Below are 21,576 nucleotides of genomic sequence, written 5' to 3' on the forward strand. Positions count from 1 at the left end.
CAGCGGTCTCTGGATATGGTAGAGTGTCGCTGGCTCGGCATTCAGCTATGTTCAGAAGGTCTCTGGATGCGGCAGTGTGTTGCTGGCTCGTTGTTCGGCTATGTGCAGAAGGTCTCTGGATGCGGCAGTGTGTTGCTGGCTCGTCCGGCTGGTTGATCTTCCAAGTCCGCGTAGTGTAGTGGTGGCTGGTCAGGAGCTGTATGTTGACTGGTCTGCTGTTGTGTGTCGACGCTTGCTGCTGTGGGTCGACTCTTGCTGCTGTGGGTCGACTGGCGTTGTTTGGGTTGTACCTCCTTTTATAGTGTTTCTGGAATCGCCTGACCGATGGTGGTGGTTTGTTGATGCGTAAGAAAGGAATGCACTTTTGTCGAGGCGTAGAATTTTCTGGAACGCTTGATGGAAGTGGTTATTGATGCGTACGAGAGGAATTTGCTTTCGTCGAGGCGTAGTATTTTCTGGAATGCTTGATGCTGTTCCGCTCGATGTATTTTGTTGTTGCGGAATATTCTCGAAGGTTTCGATGACGATGACGACGACGAGATTCCTACACGGTCAACACATCGCTACCCCGCCTACAATACAAATACACCTGTATTAATCGAGTAATAAAGATCCTCTTAAAAATTCAACTGCATTTCCATAGGCTGGGAAATGGTCCAAAACCTTCAACCCCCCTATATATCCATACAAAATGTACCAAATAATACTTTTCGTACGGCCGGATACCTGCTGACTAGGCATGAACAGACCTTTAAATAAAATAAATAAATAAATTGTAATAAAAATATATAATTCCCCTTTTTATACATTGTATATGAATAAATGCATAAGCGAAAACTTATATATATATTATACAGAGTTGAAAGGTAACGCTTGGAGTTGGTCGGAAACGGTCGTGTCTTGGGTCGTGATCTCGTTGAGTCGGAACACTGAACACTGCGTTTGACGTGCTTGTTGACAAACACGTGTCGGCGGATCATAACCTGCGAACACGTGCCGGCCGCGATGGAGGCCAAGTCGAAGAAGCGCAAGTCGGAGGTGGGTGTGGGTGTGGGTGTGGGTGTGGTGCAGACGAGCTCCGAGTTCAAGTTGGAGCCTGGCGTGGGGGGCGCCAAGCAGCTGGACACGTCGCAGTGGCCGCTGCTGCTGAAGCGCTTCGACCGGCTGAACGTGCGCACGGCCCACTACACGCCGCTGCCGTTCGGCGCTTCGCCCCTGCGCCGCCCCATCGGCGAGTACGTGCGCTCCGGCTACCTCAACCTCGACAAGCCGTCCAACCCCAGCTCGCACGAGGTGGTGTCGTGGATCAAGCGCATCCTCAAGGTGGAGAAGACGGGCCACTCGGGCACGCTCGACCCCAAGGTGACGGGCTGCCTGCTGGTGTGCGTGGAGCGCGCCACGCGGCTCGTCAAGTCGCAGCAGAACGCCGGCAAGGAGTACGTGGCCGTGTTCGGGCTGCACGAGGCCGTGGCCGAGGGGGCGCCGGCCGTGGGGCGCGCGCTCGAGCGCCTGCGCGGGGCGCTCTTCCAGCGCCCGCCGCTCATCTCGGCGGTGAAGCGCCAGCTGAGGGTGCGCACCGTCTACGACAGCCGGTTGCTCGAGTTCCACCCCGACACCAACACGGGCGTCTTCTGGGTCAGCTGCGAAGCCGGCTCCTACATCCGGACCATGTGCGTCCACCTCGGCCTGGTTCTAGGTACACCTATATACATATATATCACCCTTTGCCTTTCCCACACAAACACATTGCCCTCAGTGTAAGGCTGGCCACGCACTAGGCAGCCTGGCTGCCGCAGCCAAAATATTGAGCAGCCAGAGTCGACGGCCAGCAGTCACCTTTCCGTCAAGCGCAGAAGAAATAATTCTTTACCTCTTGTTTCGTAAGAAACGCAAAGCAAAGAGAAGATTTTGGATTCGTTCATTCAAACAAACAGCGTTTCCAGAATTGAATGGAGAAAGATGGATTGAGATAGCAAATGGTTTCAATAAAAATGCTAATTTTGCCAATTGCATTGATGCCATCGATGGTAAACATATATGTAAGATTAATAAAACCGAGCTTTCCTCACACTTTGTATTTGTGATTTCCTACCATCTTCGTCTTTTCACATCTCGATCACTATATTCTTCTGAAGACATATCCCATATTGCCTTACGATTTAATCCGTTAACAGATAATCCTTGAAAGGTCACACAGTGTCTGGGATTATATTCGCTATCCGCGGCGTAAAACTTCTGGCTGCTACATCGAGTGCGCGGAGACTGAAGGCAACCACATACATTCTACCGTGCAAGCTCTGGCTGCCGTGCAATCGTACGCGATCTATTGGCTGCCGCAGCCAGGAATTCTTGGCTGCCTAGTGCGCGGGCTCCAATGAGCCACCGTATGTTAGATTGGCTGCGGAAGACTGGCTGCCTAGTGCGCGGCCAGTCTAACACTGACTAACTTATTTATTTATTTAATAGGAAAATCTGTGGACAGCAGTGCCTTGTCCATACAAACGTACTATACTTCTCAATTATGGCACTAGAGAAATTATTTTTTAATATGCTATGGATATCCACCATTGGGGTGCATCTATCGTTTTATTTTTTTTTGATTAATTATTTTTTATAGGAGCTAGGAGCTGCCGAACATCTATAAAATCGCCTCTTTTTTACACCCACGAAACGAGTCCAGCGTGCTTATTTAACGGTCGATTTAAAAAAAAATACGCCGATAGATGCACAGAAAGTATCTTTCTCATACCGATGATGAATTTTTTTTTTAAAATTGGTCCCGGTTTGGAGGAGAAAATAGGAGAATACGAAACCTCGATTTTGTCAATTTAAAATACGTTTTATCTGGTCGAAGCGCAACTGTCGCATTCACTCAATATATATATATATTGTCGCATTCACTCAATATATATATCGAAGAAAGCAACGGTAACAAAATTAAGGTTTTGAGTGTACAGCCCTCTTAATAATGATTATAATATTTAAAAAAAAAACCATTATAGAATGTTCACAGATAGGTGAAAGAAAAAAGAAAAAATCAAACATTAACCTTTTGAGTGGTGAGTTAATTTGAACACCAGAAACGTTTCAGGAGTGAGTTTTTTTTTTTCGGAATCAACTGACTTGAAAAATCCGAGCGAACACTCTTATTTTGTGGGAAGTTTCAAAGTTGACATATTTCGCTCGATTATATGTATATATTTTGTATATATAGATTATATTGTATAGTTTTTACATGTGGAAAATATTACTTTAGAAAAAAAATCTTCACATGTCATGTTTTTGAAGTTGTATTGAATAATAATTAAAGATTTAACTGACTGCACACTTAGTCTATTCCTCTCTTTGCTCCACTGAGTATTAATCGGTGAAAAAAACTCTTTCCACATTTGCATTATGTGCGCTTATACAAAAATGAAACTCGCCGATCTTGAGCAGTTCTGAGAAACATTCAATGTTTTTAACACTTTTGAAGTAGATTGTCCACTGCTCGTGCAACTTCAAATCATAATATGCTTCATCTGATTTTGATTCAAGAAATGAAATCAAGTTACAAAATTGATCGTGTAGCTTAACATCGTCAATCCCTACACCTCTGATGCTCAATAACTCAATGCATGAAACTAAATCATCATAAATAAGTCCCGACCGATGTTTAGCAAAAAGGAGGACTTACAGTAGGTAGGGGAGGACGGGAGGGCAAAACATGAAAAAGGAGGACATGTCCTCCTTTTGGATACCATCTGGCAACCCTAGCTGTACACCCAAAACCTTAATTTAGTTGCCGTTCCTTTCTTCGATATATATATTGAGTGAATGTATATATCAATATATGTATTGAGTGAATGCGATAGTTGCACTTCGACCAGATAATACATATTTTAAATCGACAAAAAATCGAGGTTTCGTATTCTGCTATTTTCTCCTCCGAAACTGGACCAATTTTTAAAAAAAATTCATCATCGGTATGAGAAAGATATTTTCTGTGCAACTATGCGTTCTTCATAATTGTATGAAGTCATGACGTCACATAGACGAGGTTTCAGTATGGTTCCACAAAAAACTAATTTTTCACGTATATATTCATTTTAAGCAAATTTAATAGATGGCATTCACAACTCTCAGTAATATATTCAACCAATTTTGAACCTTAAAACAGTTGAAATGGGCGCATATAAGGCTCAAAATCCCGTGTAAAGTTCAGAAATTCTATGAAAGACGGCCGCGCTACAGACTTGTCACCCAAAGCTTCCATAGAAGACGGCCGCGGGCAAACGGTTAAGGAATACTTAATGTAGGATCTTGTCGTTCTAAGCGTTAAAAACATGATGTTAATTCATACTTGGCCAAATTGTTTATTTATTTATTTATATAGCAAACTGCTAATGAATATATCACAAAATTATAACTACAAAATAATACAATTAACAAAAAAAAACTGTAATTAGTAGTTGAAACATAAAATTATAAGGCCAAACATTACATTTTATTAACTTATATAATTACATCATCTTCCACAAAGGTATCCATTAACACTCTTCAAGAAAGCACCAATGTTATTAGCACTTCTTATGCTCTCAGGACGGGCATTATAGATTTGAAAACCTCTGTGAAAAACACCTGCAGTTTTAGCTTTCTTAAAGCTACATAAAATTCCACTATTAATACACTCACTACTACTACTACTTCTACGGCAAAAGTCAGAATTCCCGACAAGGCGGACCCTCTAGACTAGGAAGCGAGGCTCGGTCGACTTGCTCCTTCCTGTCATTGGTTGCTCTTTGCGACTACTACTCTAGTATTGCCGTGCCCTGAATTAACTCGACTTTTACCTGATGAAACACTCGGACATATACTGCCTGGTTGGCATATAATTTCGGACGGCTCTGGGCAGCGTATGGAAATATTCCGAATTGGTTTACCAGGATTATTTCGTGGATCCAAATGGTAGTGAAATACATACGCAAAATGTGGAAAATATGTGGATGCGTGCCCGTTTTGATTCATATTTAAATGAATTTGTATTGAACCACAAACGAATATATTCCGTACGCTGACCAACCGTCCGAAATTATATGCGAACCTGGCAGTATATGTCGGAGTATTTCATTAGGTAAAAGTCGAGTTAATTCAGGGCACGGCATAATTATATTTTGTTATCATTTGTAATTAATTAAACTGTAGATTTTCCAAAAATAAATAAATCCAATGCACTCAAAGAAGTATGAAACGCTATTGCTTTGCATAACGATGAAAGATAGGAAACGAAATACATGGGTGAGAAGTATGACGAGGGTAGTGAATATAGTGAATGGAATAAAGAGATTGAAATGGCAATGGGTGGGCCCACGTGGTTAGAAGAATGGACAAAAGAAGTACTAGAATGGTACTTGAGAGAATGCAAAAGAGTAAAAGGAAGGATGGGCAGACGAAATAAGGAAAATGTGGAGTGAGATGGATGAGAGTTGCGCAGAATAGAGACAAGTGGAAGCGTGTAATTGTGTATGGATGACAAAATCAAGCCAAATCAATAAATTTGTATGTAAAGAAGAAGAAATACAGAGACGCATGAAATTAGGATGGATAGCATTTGGACGAATGAATGTTGTTTTTAAATTTTAAAAAATGCTACTCTACATGAAGACAAAGATCTTCGAGTGAAGTGTCATTGAACGCCAAGATACTCAACATAACATATTTTTATGTAAAATATCAATATCAGTCGGCCAGACTTTCCGACAGGACCCCTCGAGTAGTTCAGGCCCTAGAATTTTACCCGAACTCCTTACTTTCATCAGATACAAGCTTTATTTAAACTTTAAAGAGATAAACTTTGTTTCTGCAAAAAATGCTCAATTATAATATTATTTTTAGTTTTAAAATTTGTATCCTTCGGATACGCACATTACGTCTGATTGTAATATCCGGCTATTTTCAGGTGTCGGAGGACAAATGTTGGAATTGAGAAGAGTGCGCACCGGCATAGAAGGCGAGAAGGACTGCATGGTGACGATGCACGATATTTTAGACGCCCAATGGGTATACGAAAATCACAAAGACGAATCCTATTTACGGCGTGTAATACGCCCTCTCGAAGGACTCCTCATATCGCACAAGAGAATCTTCCTCAAAGACAGCGCCGTCAATGCCGTCTGCTACGGTGCTAAAGTATTGCTGCCGGGTGTGCTCAGATACGAAGACGGCATCGAGCTCGACATGGAGATAGTCATAGTGACGACAAAGGGCGAGGCGATAGCGCTCGCCATCGCTCTGATGACCACGTCGACGATGGCTTCCTGCGATCACGGAGTCGTGGCCAAACTGAAGCGGGTTATAATGGAGCGCGACACGTATCCCAGACAGTGGGGTCTCGGCCCGAAAGCGTCCATGAAGAAAACCCTGATTAAAAACGGAAAATTAGACAAATACGGTAAACCCAATGAAAACACACCCTCGGAATGGCTCACTGGATATGTAGATTACGCAGCTAAGAAGGAAAACGGCGAGGTCGCAGCCGAAAAGGAAGAGTCTAATAAAAAGAGGAAATTGAGTCTCAATAGTACTACAGATATCGCCGATCAGACCCTGCCCGTAGAATCAGAAAAGAAGAAGAAGAAAAAGAAAAAGAAGGAGAGCGAAGAAGATACTACATTAAACGCCACCGAAATCGAAGAGAGCACACCCAAGAAAGAAAAGAAGAAGAAAAAGAAAAAAGATCACGACAAAGAAGGGGAATAAATTAGACGACGTATTCATTGTTGGAATGAAAAAGTCATACATACATAACATATATTAGATTTAAATCATTTCAATTTTTAAATTGATGCATTTGAAACGTTTTTTTGTCGTTATTATTATACACTTTGATATTTTTTAAGCGAATCGGTTTTTTGTGAAGTCTCTTTTAAGTACCAATAAGTTGAACAAAGTATAGACAAACACTCGCAGTACTATTTTACTTTGTTAATCATCAATAGAAATAACATAGTCAACTTTTTTCGTGATAACTATGCATTATACATACATATATAATTATGTGTCGCCAACAATAAACCTGACTTTGTAAATTTTATATATATTTTCATACTACTTGTTAGTTTATATAAATGCAAAATATATTTTTAAGTTTTAAAATATGTCGTCTTTTTTTTTTTTTATCAATTTTCGCCATTCCTATTGGCGTACTTTTCTTCACAAACGGCTGAAATTTATATATCAGATAAATGAAATTTGAAAAAGACAAATGTTTTTAAAAGAAATAATGTACTGGAAATTCAGCAAAAATAAGTGCCTGATACTTTTAAAATTAACATAATATAAAAAAATAAATACTGAGATTTTATCATTCATGGTTGATAATTGAATATTTTTAATCTGCACATAACCTTCAAATCGTTTCTAAGGCGAATTCTCACATTCAATGCAAACAATGTTGTTTGTGAACATATGTTGACGCAAATATTGTCAAAATGGCGAATTTTTTCACCGAATCTAATGTCTCCAGATATGAATAATAAAAGTTCAATCTCCAACAATACTTCTTGAGCCACATAATCCAACGTCATTAAAAATGATTCCTATATTTTTTTAATAAATAACCAAATTTGTATATATTTACAAGGTTTTACTTAGTTTTTTGCAAACAAAGTTGAAACTGTTTGCAAAGTTAGCCGAAATTTGTCTGTGTGTCACTTATTGACACACATGCTATAGATTTCTCTCTGTACTAATAAGATGAACAAATATAAGTGATTAATGTTATTTGATAATGGGTCACATCCAGTGGCGGCTCGTAAGAATTCATAGGCGGGGGCTGTAGTAGCTCGTTGATCAAATACAGACAAAATAGCATGCATATTCACTTTACTGGGGGCTGCAGCCCATATTTACGGCATAAACCATGCACTTGTACTATACAGGGAGGGCTGTAGCCCTGCAGCCCATATAGACGAGCCGCTACCGGTTATATCATATCATATTCTTATTATGTAGTCCTTAGCAACTAGCATTCTTCGAATTGTTCTAATTTTTATATGAATACTAGCTGAACCCGGCATGCTTTGCAATGCCACAATAACGCATGCAATTCCCATTCTCGATGTGTTTCGATAAGTGAATGTTTCAGTTTCAAATTAATACTTAATAATCAAATTAAATTACAGTAATTTATTAATTAATGATAATTTGTCGAAAAAACGCATGCGGTGAACACATTTGAAATTAGTCAATTGTTTGTTTATTTCACTCTAACAACGCAGGTGGCGACGCGAACACATTTGAAATTATTGCGTTGCGATGCCACTCGTTTAAGTTTCATCGCAATCGGTTGAATGGTATAGGAACGCATACGTGACAGACAGACAGACAAACATTGATTTATTTATATATATATATATATATATATATAAAAAAATTTGGATACGGTTGAGAAGCCCCAACAATTAAACTAATTCAGTGAAATCCGCGATAGATACATATATAATACAATAAGAAGTAACTTTTTCCATTAAAATATGAAAATTTAGGACTTTTGAACATTTTGTCGCTTGAACGTTATTTCCGTGGACATTTTATCGCGGGTACAATTTGTCAGTGCACTAATTGTCGGGTATATTGTGTCGTTGAACCTTTTGAAAGTGAACCAATTGTCGCGTAACCGATATAGATGTGCATACATATACAAATTTAAAAGTCTTTGGAATGATATACATATTTGATATCTGTTATAAACATACGTATATACATACAAATAAACTTTTAAAATTAGTCGACCAATTTAAAATTATCCGATAATGGATACCATTATCCATTATACAACACATACAGACATAGTTATAATAATAAAACTCCAAAAATTGGGTATACAATTTATTGCTTTCATTGTGTACATTTATAATTCAGTTATTAAATTTAACCAGTAACATCAGGTGTTGGCGTAGTTACCTGTTCTTTATCCAAACCGCATAAGCAAACCGATTTTCCAGTCTTGGGACACTTCTTTTGATCTTGAATTGGCAACTCTTTACCTAAAACACAACACAACCTTGTGAAACTAGTCTAAATTATATCAATTTAACAGTTTGATAGTGACATTTATTTACCAGTAACATCGGGTGACGGTGCAATTTTCTGCTCTTTATTCAAACTACATAAGCAAACCGACTCTCCAGTCTTGAGACACCTCTTTTGATATTGAATTGGCAACTCTTTACCTAAAACACAACATAACCTTGTGAAACTAGTCTAAATTATATCAATTTAACAGTTTGCTAGTGGCATTTATTTACCAGTAACATCGGGTGTCGGTGCAATTTTCTGCTCTTCATTCAAACTACATAAGCAAACCGACTCTCCAGTCTTGGGACACTTCTTTTGATATTGAACCGGCAACTCTTGACCTGAAACGGAACACAGCCTTATGAAACTAATCTAAACAATTAAAATTAAACACTTTTTTAATGCGAACTTACCACATTTAACTGGACGGACACATTTTCCGTTGGAATTTCTCAAATATCCAGGCTTACACCTACACGTAGGACCTGATATCAAAGCGGTGCACCTCGTACCAAGATCAGGTTGAGCACAAGTGTTCTCGCATGTTATTTTTCCCAATTTGACAACGAGCATTTCGTGCCTTGGACAGCCGTCTAAAATTCCAACTCATATTACGTACCAATACAGCGATAATACTGATCATACTTATCGGAATACTCACCGCACTTCTCCGGTGGCACGCAGACACCTTTTCTGTTCCTCAGATAATCTTTAATGCATCCACAGCCTGGGAAACACGGAGCCTTGCAAGTGAGGGATATTTGAGGCCTTGCACATGTGTTTATGCAAGCCCCAACAGCACAATCTTTATACTCTTCATATTTAGGACACTTCACTGCAAGTGTGGGATGAAGTTTAATAAACATCAGCGATTAGTTTTACATATATTTCACATGAACGGTAATTACTTACTCATTGGCTCCGACGTAGCACTCACCGAAGCAACGATGATACCGATAATGCACAAATGTTTTAACATTTTTGATTGTGTTCGTGACCGTGTAAGTACTAAACAGTCATGTGGTCTGCGTTTGTTTATATACCGACGACTGTTTCAATATTCAGCAAAAATTTGTCACTCATCAGGCACATTCAATCTAAATATACATACGTAATATGTACATGTTTCATACGTTGGTGGGAAACGAGAATTCATTAAGTGACACATTTCGTCAATTTGAGTCATGCCATTTAGTGCAATTTTAATTAAATAGACATAATTCAAATTGCGTTAAGAACTGAAGTCGTCTGTTATCGCTACCAAACATATCTACAATTTTGTCCATTAAGTATTTTTTGTTGCAGTTGACTTTGTCTCTGTGTACGCACAATCCAGACAGACGTTCATCTGACATTGTACATAGATCTAAACCATGTTTTTACACGACATAATGTGCTGAACGATCGCTCCACCGTACATGTTGTTGTTGGTAATGTTAGCAAAACTAGTAAGGCATACCTGACACTCGGATAAAACGTTGTAAAAGGTAACAAGTCGATGAAATCTTGGCTACTTTTGTATTCTCGCGTTTTCCAAAAATCAAACCAACTCAAGGCTTCAGTTTCAAAATTATCAATGTGGTATACCCGATTAATAGTAGACATTGTATCCTTAACCTGTTGACGATTCTGTTGAAGGATGTAGCAACGCTAAGTTAAATTGTGCACTGTTGGCTTCACAAAATCGACTCTCCATTGAGTTAATTAGAGAATCTAAGTATGGAATGTAAACTGTTTGTCTGAAGTACTCTTCAACACTTATGGTTCCCGGATTACTTCGATGCTTTTGTCTTCCACACTGTCTTGGGATAATCAGTTCAATATCCACTTTCCGTGCGAGTTGTACTGTTTTCTCAAAAATATCCCTGAAATAGTTATCGGAATCACCTCGGTGAAGTTTTACTACACTGAGCAGGTTTTGAACTTGCAGTTGGACTTCTGGAAGATCAACTTGAACAGCTTGAAGAGCCTGAGTAACTGGTTCCAGTATGGCTATTATTTGACTATTTTCAATCAATCCAGGGGGGGGCAAGTGCGCCCATGATTGTACCTTTATCTTCCTCATCGTCTCCCGCTTGTATCTGGTCCATAATTCACCAGTATAGAGGCTAGTACAAAAGGACATAAATAATTGTCTCTTAACCTCTACATTGGAGTGGAAAAACCGTTATGTAAAAACCTTTAAATATAATATAGGTTTTATGCAGCTTCGCTCGGTATTTGTATGGATACGTAACTTAATAAAGAATCCGGAACAGGAACTGAAAAAGGAATCCGTATCCAGAACTGAAAAAGGAATCTGTATCCAGAACTGAATAAAGAATCGGGAACAGGAACTGAAAAAGGAATCCGTATCTGGAAATAAAAAGGAATCCAGATCCGGAACTAAAACGGGAATCCGGAACAGCAACTGAAAAAGGAATCCGTATCTAGAAATGAAAAAGGAATCCCGATCCGGAATCGGAAATGAAGAAGAAATCGGAAACCGGCACTGAAAAAGGAATCCGAACAAATCGAAAACGGAATGGAAATCAATATCGTTGTCATAGAAAATTAGATTTTTTCGATAACTTCACGGATTCTACCACCCAAACCTTATATACATACATTAAACATTACATACAAAGTCTCTTTCGAAATTATATATTAGATTAAAAGCAATGGATCGTGCAGTAAATGGATTGTTGTTGTCTACAATACAAAACAATACGTGGTTTTGTTCTACTATAACAAAATGACCAAAATTGAAATTTTAGCTCAAAGCTACAAAATTTATTGAAAGTTAGCATTTCATATCGAATAGTTGATAAAACATGATTGTATACTTAATAATTCTGTGTTAGGATATATGAACGACTTGGTATTGTATGTCCATTTTTGAATTTGTATCGAATTTTAAGTCGGATGGAAACCTGAATTATTCCAGCAAACATAAAATTAGATACAAATTCAAAAATGGACATACAATATACGTGCACCAAGCCATCGATATGTAGGTAGGGTGGTCCGATTTAAGAAATACGAATACTGGATATGTTCAGCGGGAAGATGTTTTCGAAATTTATAATAAAACAGCACATTTTGGAAGTCAAATATATTTTAATGAACATTTTCCATTTTTTATGATGTCTTTGTTGTATTTTAGAACATTTAAAAAAAATCATTTATTCCATTGTAATAATATCGAGTATATTGCACTCATCTGCCAATTGTGCTTTAATCATAGAAAAAACTCTTTCTGTATTTGCATTATGCGCAAGCAATGCGAATAAATAGCTAAAAATTTAAATAACAAAAAAACTTTTTGTTCTCCCTCAACAATGAAGAAAAAATTAGTTACTTTACCATTGCATGTTGTTTTTTTCGACTTTGTTTTGGAATGGAATATTGATTGAAGAGGTCATTTTCATTTATTTCCTAAATCAGATAGATAATCAGCCGTTGTTTAAACTTCTTTATATGTTGGTGTTTTTCCCAACAACTTCCAACTAAAAACTTTATATTTGTTTAAAGGTTCAATCCCATAGATATAGAATATTCTATATCAATGGTTCAATCCAGTTCCTCAAATATCCTCACGAAAATACTCTCAGATTCTAAAAAGATATGTATTTCAAATTAAATAGAGAATCCTTGTAATCTAATAGAATGGTTAAAATTTGAAATAACCTATCAAATGAATTGGTAACTAATAGATTAAACCTTTTTACATACCTCTTCTTACTTTAACTTACGATGATTTAAAATAAACTTGATGATTTCCGTAAAATAAATGGATTTTTGATTGAGTTCTTCCTTTTTTTAGTTTATTTTCTCTTGTTTGTTTTATTTTCCCCTATTTTGAGTTATTAATATTTCTTTTCGGTTTTATTTATTTTTTGTTTTATCTTATTTGATATATGAATTTTGTGCATATATTAACAAACCAGTTGGGTCCATCGGCTTTCCTACTTTTCCCAAGTATTCTTAAATAAAAAAATATTTGCTAAGGAAGTCTTGTAGCAATGTGTATTTTTTTATTTAACAATTCTGTTGCTTTTCTGAAAAAATAATACGTTTTGCGAAATATTTCTCGAAATGAAGAAAAGTGGACTTATGCCATTTTCAAATATAACGACTCATATAGGTAGTTCTGATAGATATTTCGCATTTTAAAAATATATCTATAGGATCTTGATTGTGTTAATCATAGGGCCCGGAATAAATTTTTCCCAGGGCCCAGGATTCCTCTCGGCGGCCCTGAATATAATACTGATATATGTACATTATTGCAATTATGTACTTAGTTCAGTTTCGTAAAATTTAAATGAACATATAAATTCTTTGCTATCCATCTACGTATGAATATGTATCTGCATACATATACATATGTATTATAATATATATTACATTTTGTATATTATAAAATTAAAAGTGGCTCTATATATAGATGTATGTCCAGCATTTTATATATAATTACTTATTTTAAGTAACATATAATAAATTAATGGATTCGTTATAATCATTGAAATTTATTACTAAAATATACCAGAACTTTTCGAATTGTTATATATGATAAATCATTTCTACTATTTAGTTCTTGGCAACTAGCAGATGATCTGACATCATTCGAGTTGAAATTAGTTACAAAGTGCTATTATTATTTACATGTAAAATTATGTATTAATATACGTATGTACATAGGTAAATAAATAGAGGCAAAATTTTTGTCCGGGATGAATTTTATTACAGCTGTTGTAAAAATACAGTGTGAATATTTCAGACATCAGACACAATAACGGGTATTATTTAATTATATACACATACGAGTATACGTAATATAATATATTCATTGCAACATATTATATACCAGTGAATAATCGTGCAATTTTAATTAATAAAACTCAACAATGTTGTGTATATGATTTATTACATATAAACATATACATATGTACATGTAATAAACGTGTCTATATACGTACATAAATATATGGTTGATTACATACATTTAAGTTTACATATATATTTTTGCATTTAGCCAGTGGTATCGATTGGATATGCAGTTGGAGGTGCTAATGTAGATGCTTCCTTTTTATTATATGGAATAACTGTCAAATCATTTGCTGAAACAACACAACCTTATCAAACTAATCTAAATCATTAAAATTAAACAGCTTGCTTGTAAAAACTCACCGCAATCAGCTAAACTGATACATTTTCCTGTAGAACTCCTGTAATAATCTGGTTTACACCTACACGTAGGACCTGACAACAAAGCCGTACACCTCGTACCGAGAGTGGGGTCGACACAAGTATTCTCGCATGATATTTTGCCTGTTCTGTTGATGAGCATCTCATTCTCTGGGCAGTTGTCTAAAATTTCAGTTCATATTACATATATCAACATCGTAACGAAACTAATCCAAATCATTTAAATTAAAAAGCTTCTATAAATTCACCGCAGTCCGCTGGAAGGACACATTTTCCTTGGGAATTTCTTAAATATCCATCCTTACACCGACACGTAGGACCTGATATCAAAGCCGTGCACCTCGTACCGAGAGTGGGGTCGACGCAAGTATTCTCGCATGATATTTTGCCTATTCTGATGATGAGCATCTCATTCTCTGGACAGTTGTCTAAAATTCCAGTTCATATTACATATATCAACATCGTAACGAAACTAATCCAAATCATTTAAATTAAAAAGCTTCTATAAATTCACCGCAGTCCTCTGGAAGGACACATTGTCCTTTGGAATTTCTTAAATATCCATCCTTACACCGACACGTAGGACCTGATATGAAAGCCGTGCACCTTGTACCGCGAGTGGGGTCTACACAAGTATTTTCACATGATATTTTTCCCAATCTATCGATGAGTATCTCATTAGGTGGACAGGCATCTATATGTTAAACAGAAACAAAATAATTCGACAATTATGCACACATTCACATTCACATATGTATATCAGTATGATAACATTTTAAATACAAGTTTGAGCATTAACATGGGGAAACTCACACGGGACAAAAGTTCTACTTTCGGTTTTCATATTATATTCAAATTTTTTTTATTACTTATAAATTACTTACAATTTTTTTATATTACGATAAGCATAAAATATGAAGAAGATTGAAATAATTTAAAAGGTCAAAATAAAATAATGAAATACTGTTTTAGGAAAAATTACTTCTTCTGGTCTACGAATTCTGTTCAAAACCTTATCAGATCTAAATTAGTATTGTAGCATATACATACTAAAAAGAGCCGCCGGTTAAGTGCAATCGGATTAAGCCGAGGCGCATCCCTGACACTGTGCGACCGTTATAATTGGTTTCAAGGATTACTAAGTGCATGTAAGCTAAACAATGGCCACCGAGTTGGCCGTTATTGGTCCCTTTTCAGAAGTGACCGAATGTCGTGGGAATACATATCCGAATACGTGACCATAACAATAGGTAAACAAATCAGACGTCGAAGATGTCCTGAGAGACCTGCCCCTTATAAGGCGGTACTTAGGCGATATCAAGACATTCTGGACGGAGCACTGCCAGTGCGTGTATCTCCTTAATCATCAATAAATGCTGTGACACGACTTTGGTCTTTTACTTGGATCCTCCACTCACCCCTACGCAACAGTATTAATACAAATATAAATTTTCAGTTTGATACGTTCAGTAGTGTGGAAAAAGTGTGTGGTCACAATATTTTTGAATTTTCTAGGAGGAAAAAATACCACTTTCGGTTTAAAAAAACTTGTTGATTTTTTTTTATATTGTTGCGTAGGGGTGGATCCAAGTAAAAGGCCAAAGTCGTTTCACAGCATTTATTGGTGATTATGGAGATACACACACTGGCAGTGCTCCGTCCAGAATGTCTTGATATCGCCTAAGTACCGGCTTATAACGGATATGTCGCTCAGGGCATCTTCGACGTACGGTTACTTCCCTATTGTTTAGGCATGTACCCGGATATGTATTCCCACAACACCCAGTCCCACGCTATCGGTCACTTCTGAGAAGGGACCAATAGCGGCCAATTCGGTGGCCATTGTTTAGCCTACTTGCACTTAGTCTGGAGATAATCCTTGAAACCAATTATAACGGTCACACAGTCTCTGGGATGCTACTCGGCCTAATCCGATTACACTTACTCGGCGGTGTACGGAACAATATTTACATGACATTGATACCAGAACTACTCGTATACTGGAATTTTATCGTGAACAGCACACATATTTAAAGGGTCGAATAAAATCGAACAAGAGTAAACCACCACAACCGGTTTCTGGAACTTCACTAAATTTTATAAATCACTTGATATTAAGTTGAAACTTCTAGATTAGATTTCATTAAAGGGTTTCGGAGAAAAATGAAAAAAAACCTTGATTTTCTAGAGTAAAAGGACTACTTCCGGTTGAGGTAAAAATGTTTTAAAAAATACTAGCTTATCGAATTACATGTAAAATAGTTTCAATGCAATCTTTTGAGTGGCTTAGAAGATCATTGATAATTGAGTTTGTTTGGATTAGCTACAATTTTTATACCTATTGGATTTCAAAATAATTCTAGTTGGAAATGTTGGCGAAATTTTCAGCGGGCGGGCTTTCAACAGAAAAGACATCAGCTTTCAAAGGGTTAATTTTAAAATTAAGCAGCTTGCATACACTTACCGCAATCTGCTGCAAGGACACATTTTCCTTTTGAATTTCTGTAATATCCTGACTTACACCTACAAGTTGGTTTGTTTATCAAAGCCGTACAACTTGCCCCTCTATTGGGACTGGCACAAGTATTTTCACATGGTATTTTGCCCAACTTTACGACGAGTACCTCATTCGGTGGACAGGCATCTGTTTACAAACAAATATACGTACATATATATATATATATATATATATATATATATATATATATATATATATATATATATATATTTATATATATATATATATATCACAGTAGATGAATAAATAATTTCAAATATCCTTAAAAATATAGAGGAATCACCACAGTCGTTGTTCATACTAAAGTCATTGGCATAGATATGCCTTTACATACAAATTTCGTTGGAGATCTTGTCGCCATTAACTGAGGGGTGCGGGGGGTTTAACTAGCGGGGAAGTGGTGAAAAAAAAGTTCGAGGCAGCGGTCGGCAGTGGTCAGCAACCAGTTTATGTACATACATGTGTACATGCACTGAAGTTTTATTTTATTTATAACTTTATTTTATTGGACACTCCGCGTGACAGTAAACCAAACTAATAAAGCCATATTTAGCTATACACACTATATTAAACTACAAATGTATGTTACTATAATAAAACCATCATTAACTATTACAATATTTAAATATCAGTAACTTCCACGAGGATCAATTTTACTAAGTTTGACCCACTGAATTCGAATATGATATTGATTTTTGTTGGTGGGTGATCGTTTACGAGATATGAGCGTTTAAAAAAATCCGCGATTTTTACAGTTTTTTGGCTTTTGCGGTCTGTAACTCAAAATTTAGGATTGTTACACTCAAAGTGAGTATTGGAATCAATAGTCGGATATTTTTCCTATTAATTGTTATATTTCATTGCTTTAAAATACTTCTAATTAATTGTCTAGCGAATTTTAAAAGTCAAAAATATATTTTTTTTTACGGATTTTTTCCGTGCTATTTTTTATTTATTTGGCAAATTTTTTATTTCACCACGTTTATAAGGATTGGTTTTCTATCTCAATATTTTTACGAAACCCTGTGATATTACTGAGAAATTTTGTAGCCTTGATGATAAATTGATAACCCCAGTTCACCATTAACCGATAGCGATATATCAATCTATTGTAAATTGGCATTATTGTATCATTTCAATTTGAGAAATCAAGCTTGCATACACTTACTGCAATCTGCTGGAAGGACACATTCTCCTTTGGAATTTCTTAAATATCCTTGCTTGCACCTACAAGTAGGAGCTGATATCACAGCCGTGCAACTATGTCCGATAGTGGGATTAGCACAAGTATTTTCGCATGATATTTTGCCCAATCTAACGACCAGCTCTTCGTTCGCTGCACAAGCTTATAAAGTTCCAATTCGTATTAATTTATGATTATTATTAGCTATTAGTTTCATATTCCTTTTAAAACAGTAATTACTCACTTTTTGGCATCGGCGTGGCACTCACCGCTGCAACGATGACACCGATTAGACACAAATATTTAATCATTTTTAATTGATTTTGAGGCAACGTGTAGACCACACTGTTTTGTGATCGGTGATAGTTTATATACCAACGACTGTTTCAATAAGATTGTCGCTTGAAAAGGCACTCAAATACATATTTGATGAATTAATGGATTTATACTGTTGGTAATCAGGGCTGTGCAGTTATTTAAAAAAACGTTACTTTGAATCCAGATTCAACTCTATGTACACCGACTATAAAGTCACAGATTTTTTATATAATTGAATTATAAATATTAGTAAGCGCAATTAAGTGACGAGTGCACAATACAATTAAAGGCCTGACCGCACTATGCGTTTGCGACACGAACGGCAGCGTGCGGCCAAATATTGTTTGTATGAAATTGTATGAGATATAACACACTATGCGTCACGCGACAGAGTTGCCTTTTGTATCTTTATCGTGCTGCAGTCGACGGCCGTATAGTGCAGTCAGACCTTAATACAAATATTTTATACCATTGGGATTCATACAAACATCATCCACAGTGACATCTATGGCGAAATTTTTGCAGCATTTTATTATAGAAATTGCCGAACCTCAAATTGCTGAATAACTTGAGGTTTGCAAGAGAGATTGGAATGGAGATGCCAATTTATAAGAACCGTTTCAATGAAAATCATAAAAATTGGACAAATTTGCAGCATTTTTATACGAATTTGCGAAATTCGAGATGCTGAAACTCGAAAAATGAAAAAAAGGTTGCCGATTTTTTGGAACCATTTCAATGAAAATCAGATATATTAGCAAACTCTGATAGGTAACGATCGACCTGGAGTTACAAACCAAGGTCTGGTCAACAGCTGGTGGAAATCGAACCGTAACCACTTCACCCGAAAGTATAATATGTTTAACAATAGTCCACGCTGCTGGTTGTACTTTTAGAATTCTAGCAAATGGAATGGATAATCTGACACCCCTCAAGACAAAATTGGTTAGAAACCATTGATGTATAATACACATAGATGGGCCCTGACGTGTGATTTTGGTCGGAGATCTTGTCTTCACTAACTGAGGGGTGCGGGGGGTTTAACTAGCGGGGAAGTTGGGGAAAAAAATGTTTTTTTCCCTACGACGCAGCGGTACCTACCTACCTATTGAGAGAAACTGTGCATGCGCCATGTATTTTGCATGCCCCAAAAGGGAGACCAGTATAAGACGTGAGGGCGGATCTAGTGTATTATACATCAATGTTAGAAACGCATTATTATTATAATATACTAGCTGAACCCGGCATGGTTTGCGATGACAAAATAAGGCATGCAATTCCCGTTTCAGGAGATGGTTGGAGCTCTACTAACGTCTCTTCAACGCCGTGTTATCATAAACCAACTGGTAACATGGTTACCAACGAACACATTTCCTTGACTACACAATTGTGCTTCAAACTTTCACGTCGATAAAATCGTAATTACAAATATTATTAGTAAGAGGTTTTTCCCCCCCTTTTTTCACAATAAGCTTCCTGGACATGCATACAATACATCCTAAAAGTTCCATCGTAATCGGTTGAGTGGTTTAGGAGCCTATACGAGACAAACAGACATTCAATTTTATATACAACTGTAACGCGACGTTTTCCCATCGTCCCATAGGGCAACACTCGCCCTTTATTTCGAGTGGCCACCCAGGGAAAAGCCTTATAGGCGCGCGCGCATGTGGAGCGCGCCCTCTCACCCGCGATCTCCCGTCGAAGAAAGATCTCTCCTGTGCACGTCTCCAGGGGGAGACGGGACCCAGAGATCCATCACCATCCGTGCTGAAGAACCGCCGCGAGGTCGAGTGTAGCATCACTCCCTCCCCTGAGTTCCAGCACAACGTCCCCTGCATTCCTCACGCCGTTTCAGGAGAAACCTCAGCCTTGAGAGGACCCGACCAGAGGACCGCAGAGCCAGTTTCCCGAGCCAGGAAGCTGTTATCAACGCAGACGACTTGCAGTCAGGAACCTCCCCGACTATATACCTATATATAACTATCCCAAGGTTTGTCCACGTTTCTACATAACTCAACTCTTGGAAGAATAACGACGTATAACGCCCTCACAATTGCTTTGTGAAATTTACGATGTTTGACAACTTTGTTTTAAATAAAATGCACTAAATTACTCAACAAGATGACTTGGTATTTGTTCACCTGCTCATATTTCCAATAATAATTATTCTGAATTTGGAATAAATATGTACATAACGATATATCACTTTCAAATTATATTAAAACAACAAAAGAAATACAATTGAAAATTTGTATGAATAATTAGAAAACACGACAAACACACCCATCTGGTTTTCTCTTGAGGCTTTTTGTACAGAGCTGAATCGGGCTGTAGTAGATTGTTGACCATACAGATTAACCGAATGCAAACATAGTACGCATATGTACTATACTTCGAGAACTGCAACCCCACAGCCCATAAGGACGAGCCACCACTGATGGGTAAACTTCGAACCCGAGCTCCTTCCAAAACACATCTGGATTAGGGTTTCTGACCCGGGACAAACATTCCCGGGAATGCACGGAATTTTTGTTGTCCCGTGTCCCGGGAATTCTTATCTCGAATCCCGGGAATTGGATCTAGAAATAAGCTTTCTAGATTTTTAAACTCATTTAAATATTTTAGTATTCTTAAGAGGGCTGTACACCCGAAACCTTAATTTTGTTACCGTTTTGTTATCCTTTCTTCGATATATATATTGAGTGTATGTATATATTGAGTGAATGCGACAATATATATCAATATATATATTGCGTGAATGCGACAGTTGCGCTTCGACCAGATAAAACGTGTTTTAAATTGACAAAATCGAGGTTTCGTATTCTACTATTTTCTCCTCCAAAACTGGACCAATTTTTTAAAAAAAATCATCATCGGTATGAGAAAGATATTTTCTGTGCATCTATCGGCGTATTATTTTTTAAATCGACCGTTAAATAGCCACGTTAGACTCTTTTCGTGGGTGTAAAAAAGAGGCGATTTTATAGATGTTTGGCGGCTCCTAGCTCCTATAAAAAATAATTAATCAAAAAAATAAAACGATACATGCACCCCAATGGTGGATATCCATAGCATATTAAAAAATAATTTCTCTAGTGCCATAATTGAGGTAGGGAGAAGTATAGTACGTTTGTATGGACAAGGCGCTGCTGTCCAGCCCTCTTAAGAGGCCTGTACACTCGAAACCTTAATTTTGTTGCCCTTCCTTTCTTCGATATATATATATATATATATATACAGCAGCAGTCACATAAAACGGAACGCTTAAGCGAAACATGTTTTTGCGTGAAATTTCGGTAATCTTATA

At 37.2% G+C, this 21,576-nt stretch overlaps 5 protein-coding genes across 12 annotated transcripts in view; 2 read left to right on the plus strand and 3 right to left on the minus strand.

The window, feature by feature from the left end:
- Nucleotides 1–21,576, plus strand: part of LOC143913612 (uncharacterized) — a 374,023-nt gene that overhangs the window by 45,532 nt on the left and 306,915 nt on the right. The gene's annotated exons all lie outside the window — the stretch shown is intronic.
- Nop60B (dyskerin pseudouridine synthase 1 Nop60B) lies at nt 859–7,131 on the plus strand. The gene is made up of 2 exons (XM_077432033.1): nt 859–1,696; nt 5,939–7,131. Exons 1-2 carry the CDS (start codon nt 1,006–1,008, stop codon nt 6,736–6,738), a joined length of 1,491 nt encoding a protein of 496 aa, XP_077288159.1. The 5' UTR covers nt 859–1,005; the 3' UTR covers nt 6,739–7,131.
- Nucleotides 8,844–10,750, minus strand: LOC143912919 (uncharacterized). Of its 2 annotated transcripts, XM_077432376.1 has the most exons (7): nt 10,675–10,750; nt 9,970–10,154; nt 9,719–9,892; nt 9,471–9,650; nt 9,288–9,398; nt 9,102–9,212; nt 8,844–9,026 (listed from the first exon to the last, which is right to left on the minus strand). In XM_077432376.1, the coding sequence occupies exons 2-7, from the start codon at nt 10,034–10,036 to the stop codon at nt 8,911–8,913; spliced, it is 759 nt and encodes a 252-aa protein (XP_077288502.1). In that variant the 5' UTR covers nt 10,037–10,154; nt 10,675–10,750; the 3' UTR covers nt 8,844–8,910. The 2 variants fall into 2 exon arrangements, with proteins under 2 accessions (XP_077288502.1, XP_077288503.1); XM_077432377.1 differs by lacking the exons at nt 9,102–9,212; nt 10,675–10,750 and adding an exon at nt 10,517–10,609 and having other exon boundaries at nt 8,852–9,026.
- On the minus strand, nt 10,121–12,865 carry LOC143912920 (uncharacterized). Of its 3 annotated transcripts, XM_077432381.1 has the most exons (3): nt 12,019–12,846; nt 11,395–11,913; nt 10,297–11,318 (listed from the first exon to the last, which is right to left on the minus strand). In XM_077432381.1, the coding sequence occupies exon 3, from the start codon at nt 11,180–11,182 to the stop codon at nt 10,670–10,672; it is 513 nt and encodes a 170-aa protein (XP_077288507.1). In that variant the 5' UTR covers nt 11,183–11,318; nt 11,395–11,913; nt 12,019–12,846; the 3' UTR covers nt 10,297–10,669. The 3 variants fall into 3 exon arrangements, with proteins under 3 accessions (XP_077288505.1, XP_077288504.1, XP_077288507.1); XM_077432379.1 differs by having other exon boundaries at nt 10,121–11,913; nt 12,019–12,865; XM_077432378.1 differs by having other exon boundaries at nt 10,146–11,318; nt 11,395–12,864.
- LOC143913609 (rh5-interacting protein-like) lies at nt 13,957–20,553 on the minus strand. 4 transcript variants are annotated; one of them, XM_077433502.1, is made up of 8 exons: nt 20,411–20,553; nt 18,193–18,471; nt 17,934–18,110; nt 16,712–16,891; nt 14,762–14,941; nt 14,496–14,675; nt 14,230–14,409; nt 13,957–14,159 (listed from the first exon to the last, which is right to left on the minus strand). In XM_077433502.1, exons 2-8 carry the CDS (start codon nt 18,257–18,259, stop codon nt 14,071–14,073), a joined length of 1,053 nt encoding a protein of 350 aa, XP_077289628.1. In that variant the 5' UTR covers nt 18,260–18,471; nt 20,411–20,553; the 3' UTR covers nt 13,957–14,070. The 4 variants fall into 4 exon arrangements, with proteins under 4 accessions (XP_077289628.1, XP_077289627.1, XP_077289626.1 ...); XM_077433501.1 differs by lacking the exon at nt 20,411–20,553 and adding an exon at nt 20,240–20,310; XM_077433500.1 differs by lacking the exon at nt 20,411–20,553 and adding an exon at nt 19,575–19,804 and having other exon boundaries at nt 18,193–18,825.

Source organism: Arctopsyche grandis, chromosome 6 (genome assembly GCF_051622035.1).
Source record: "Arctopsyche grandis isolate Sample6627 chromosome 6, ASM5162203v2, whole genome shotgun sequence".
Lineage (NCBI taxonomy): Eukaryota > Metazoa > Arthropoda > Insecta > Trichoptera > Hydropsychidae > Arctopsyche > Arctopsyche grandis.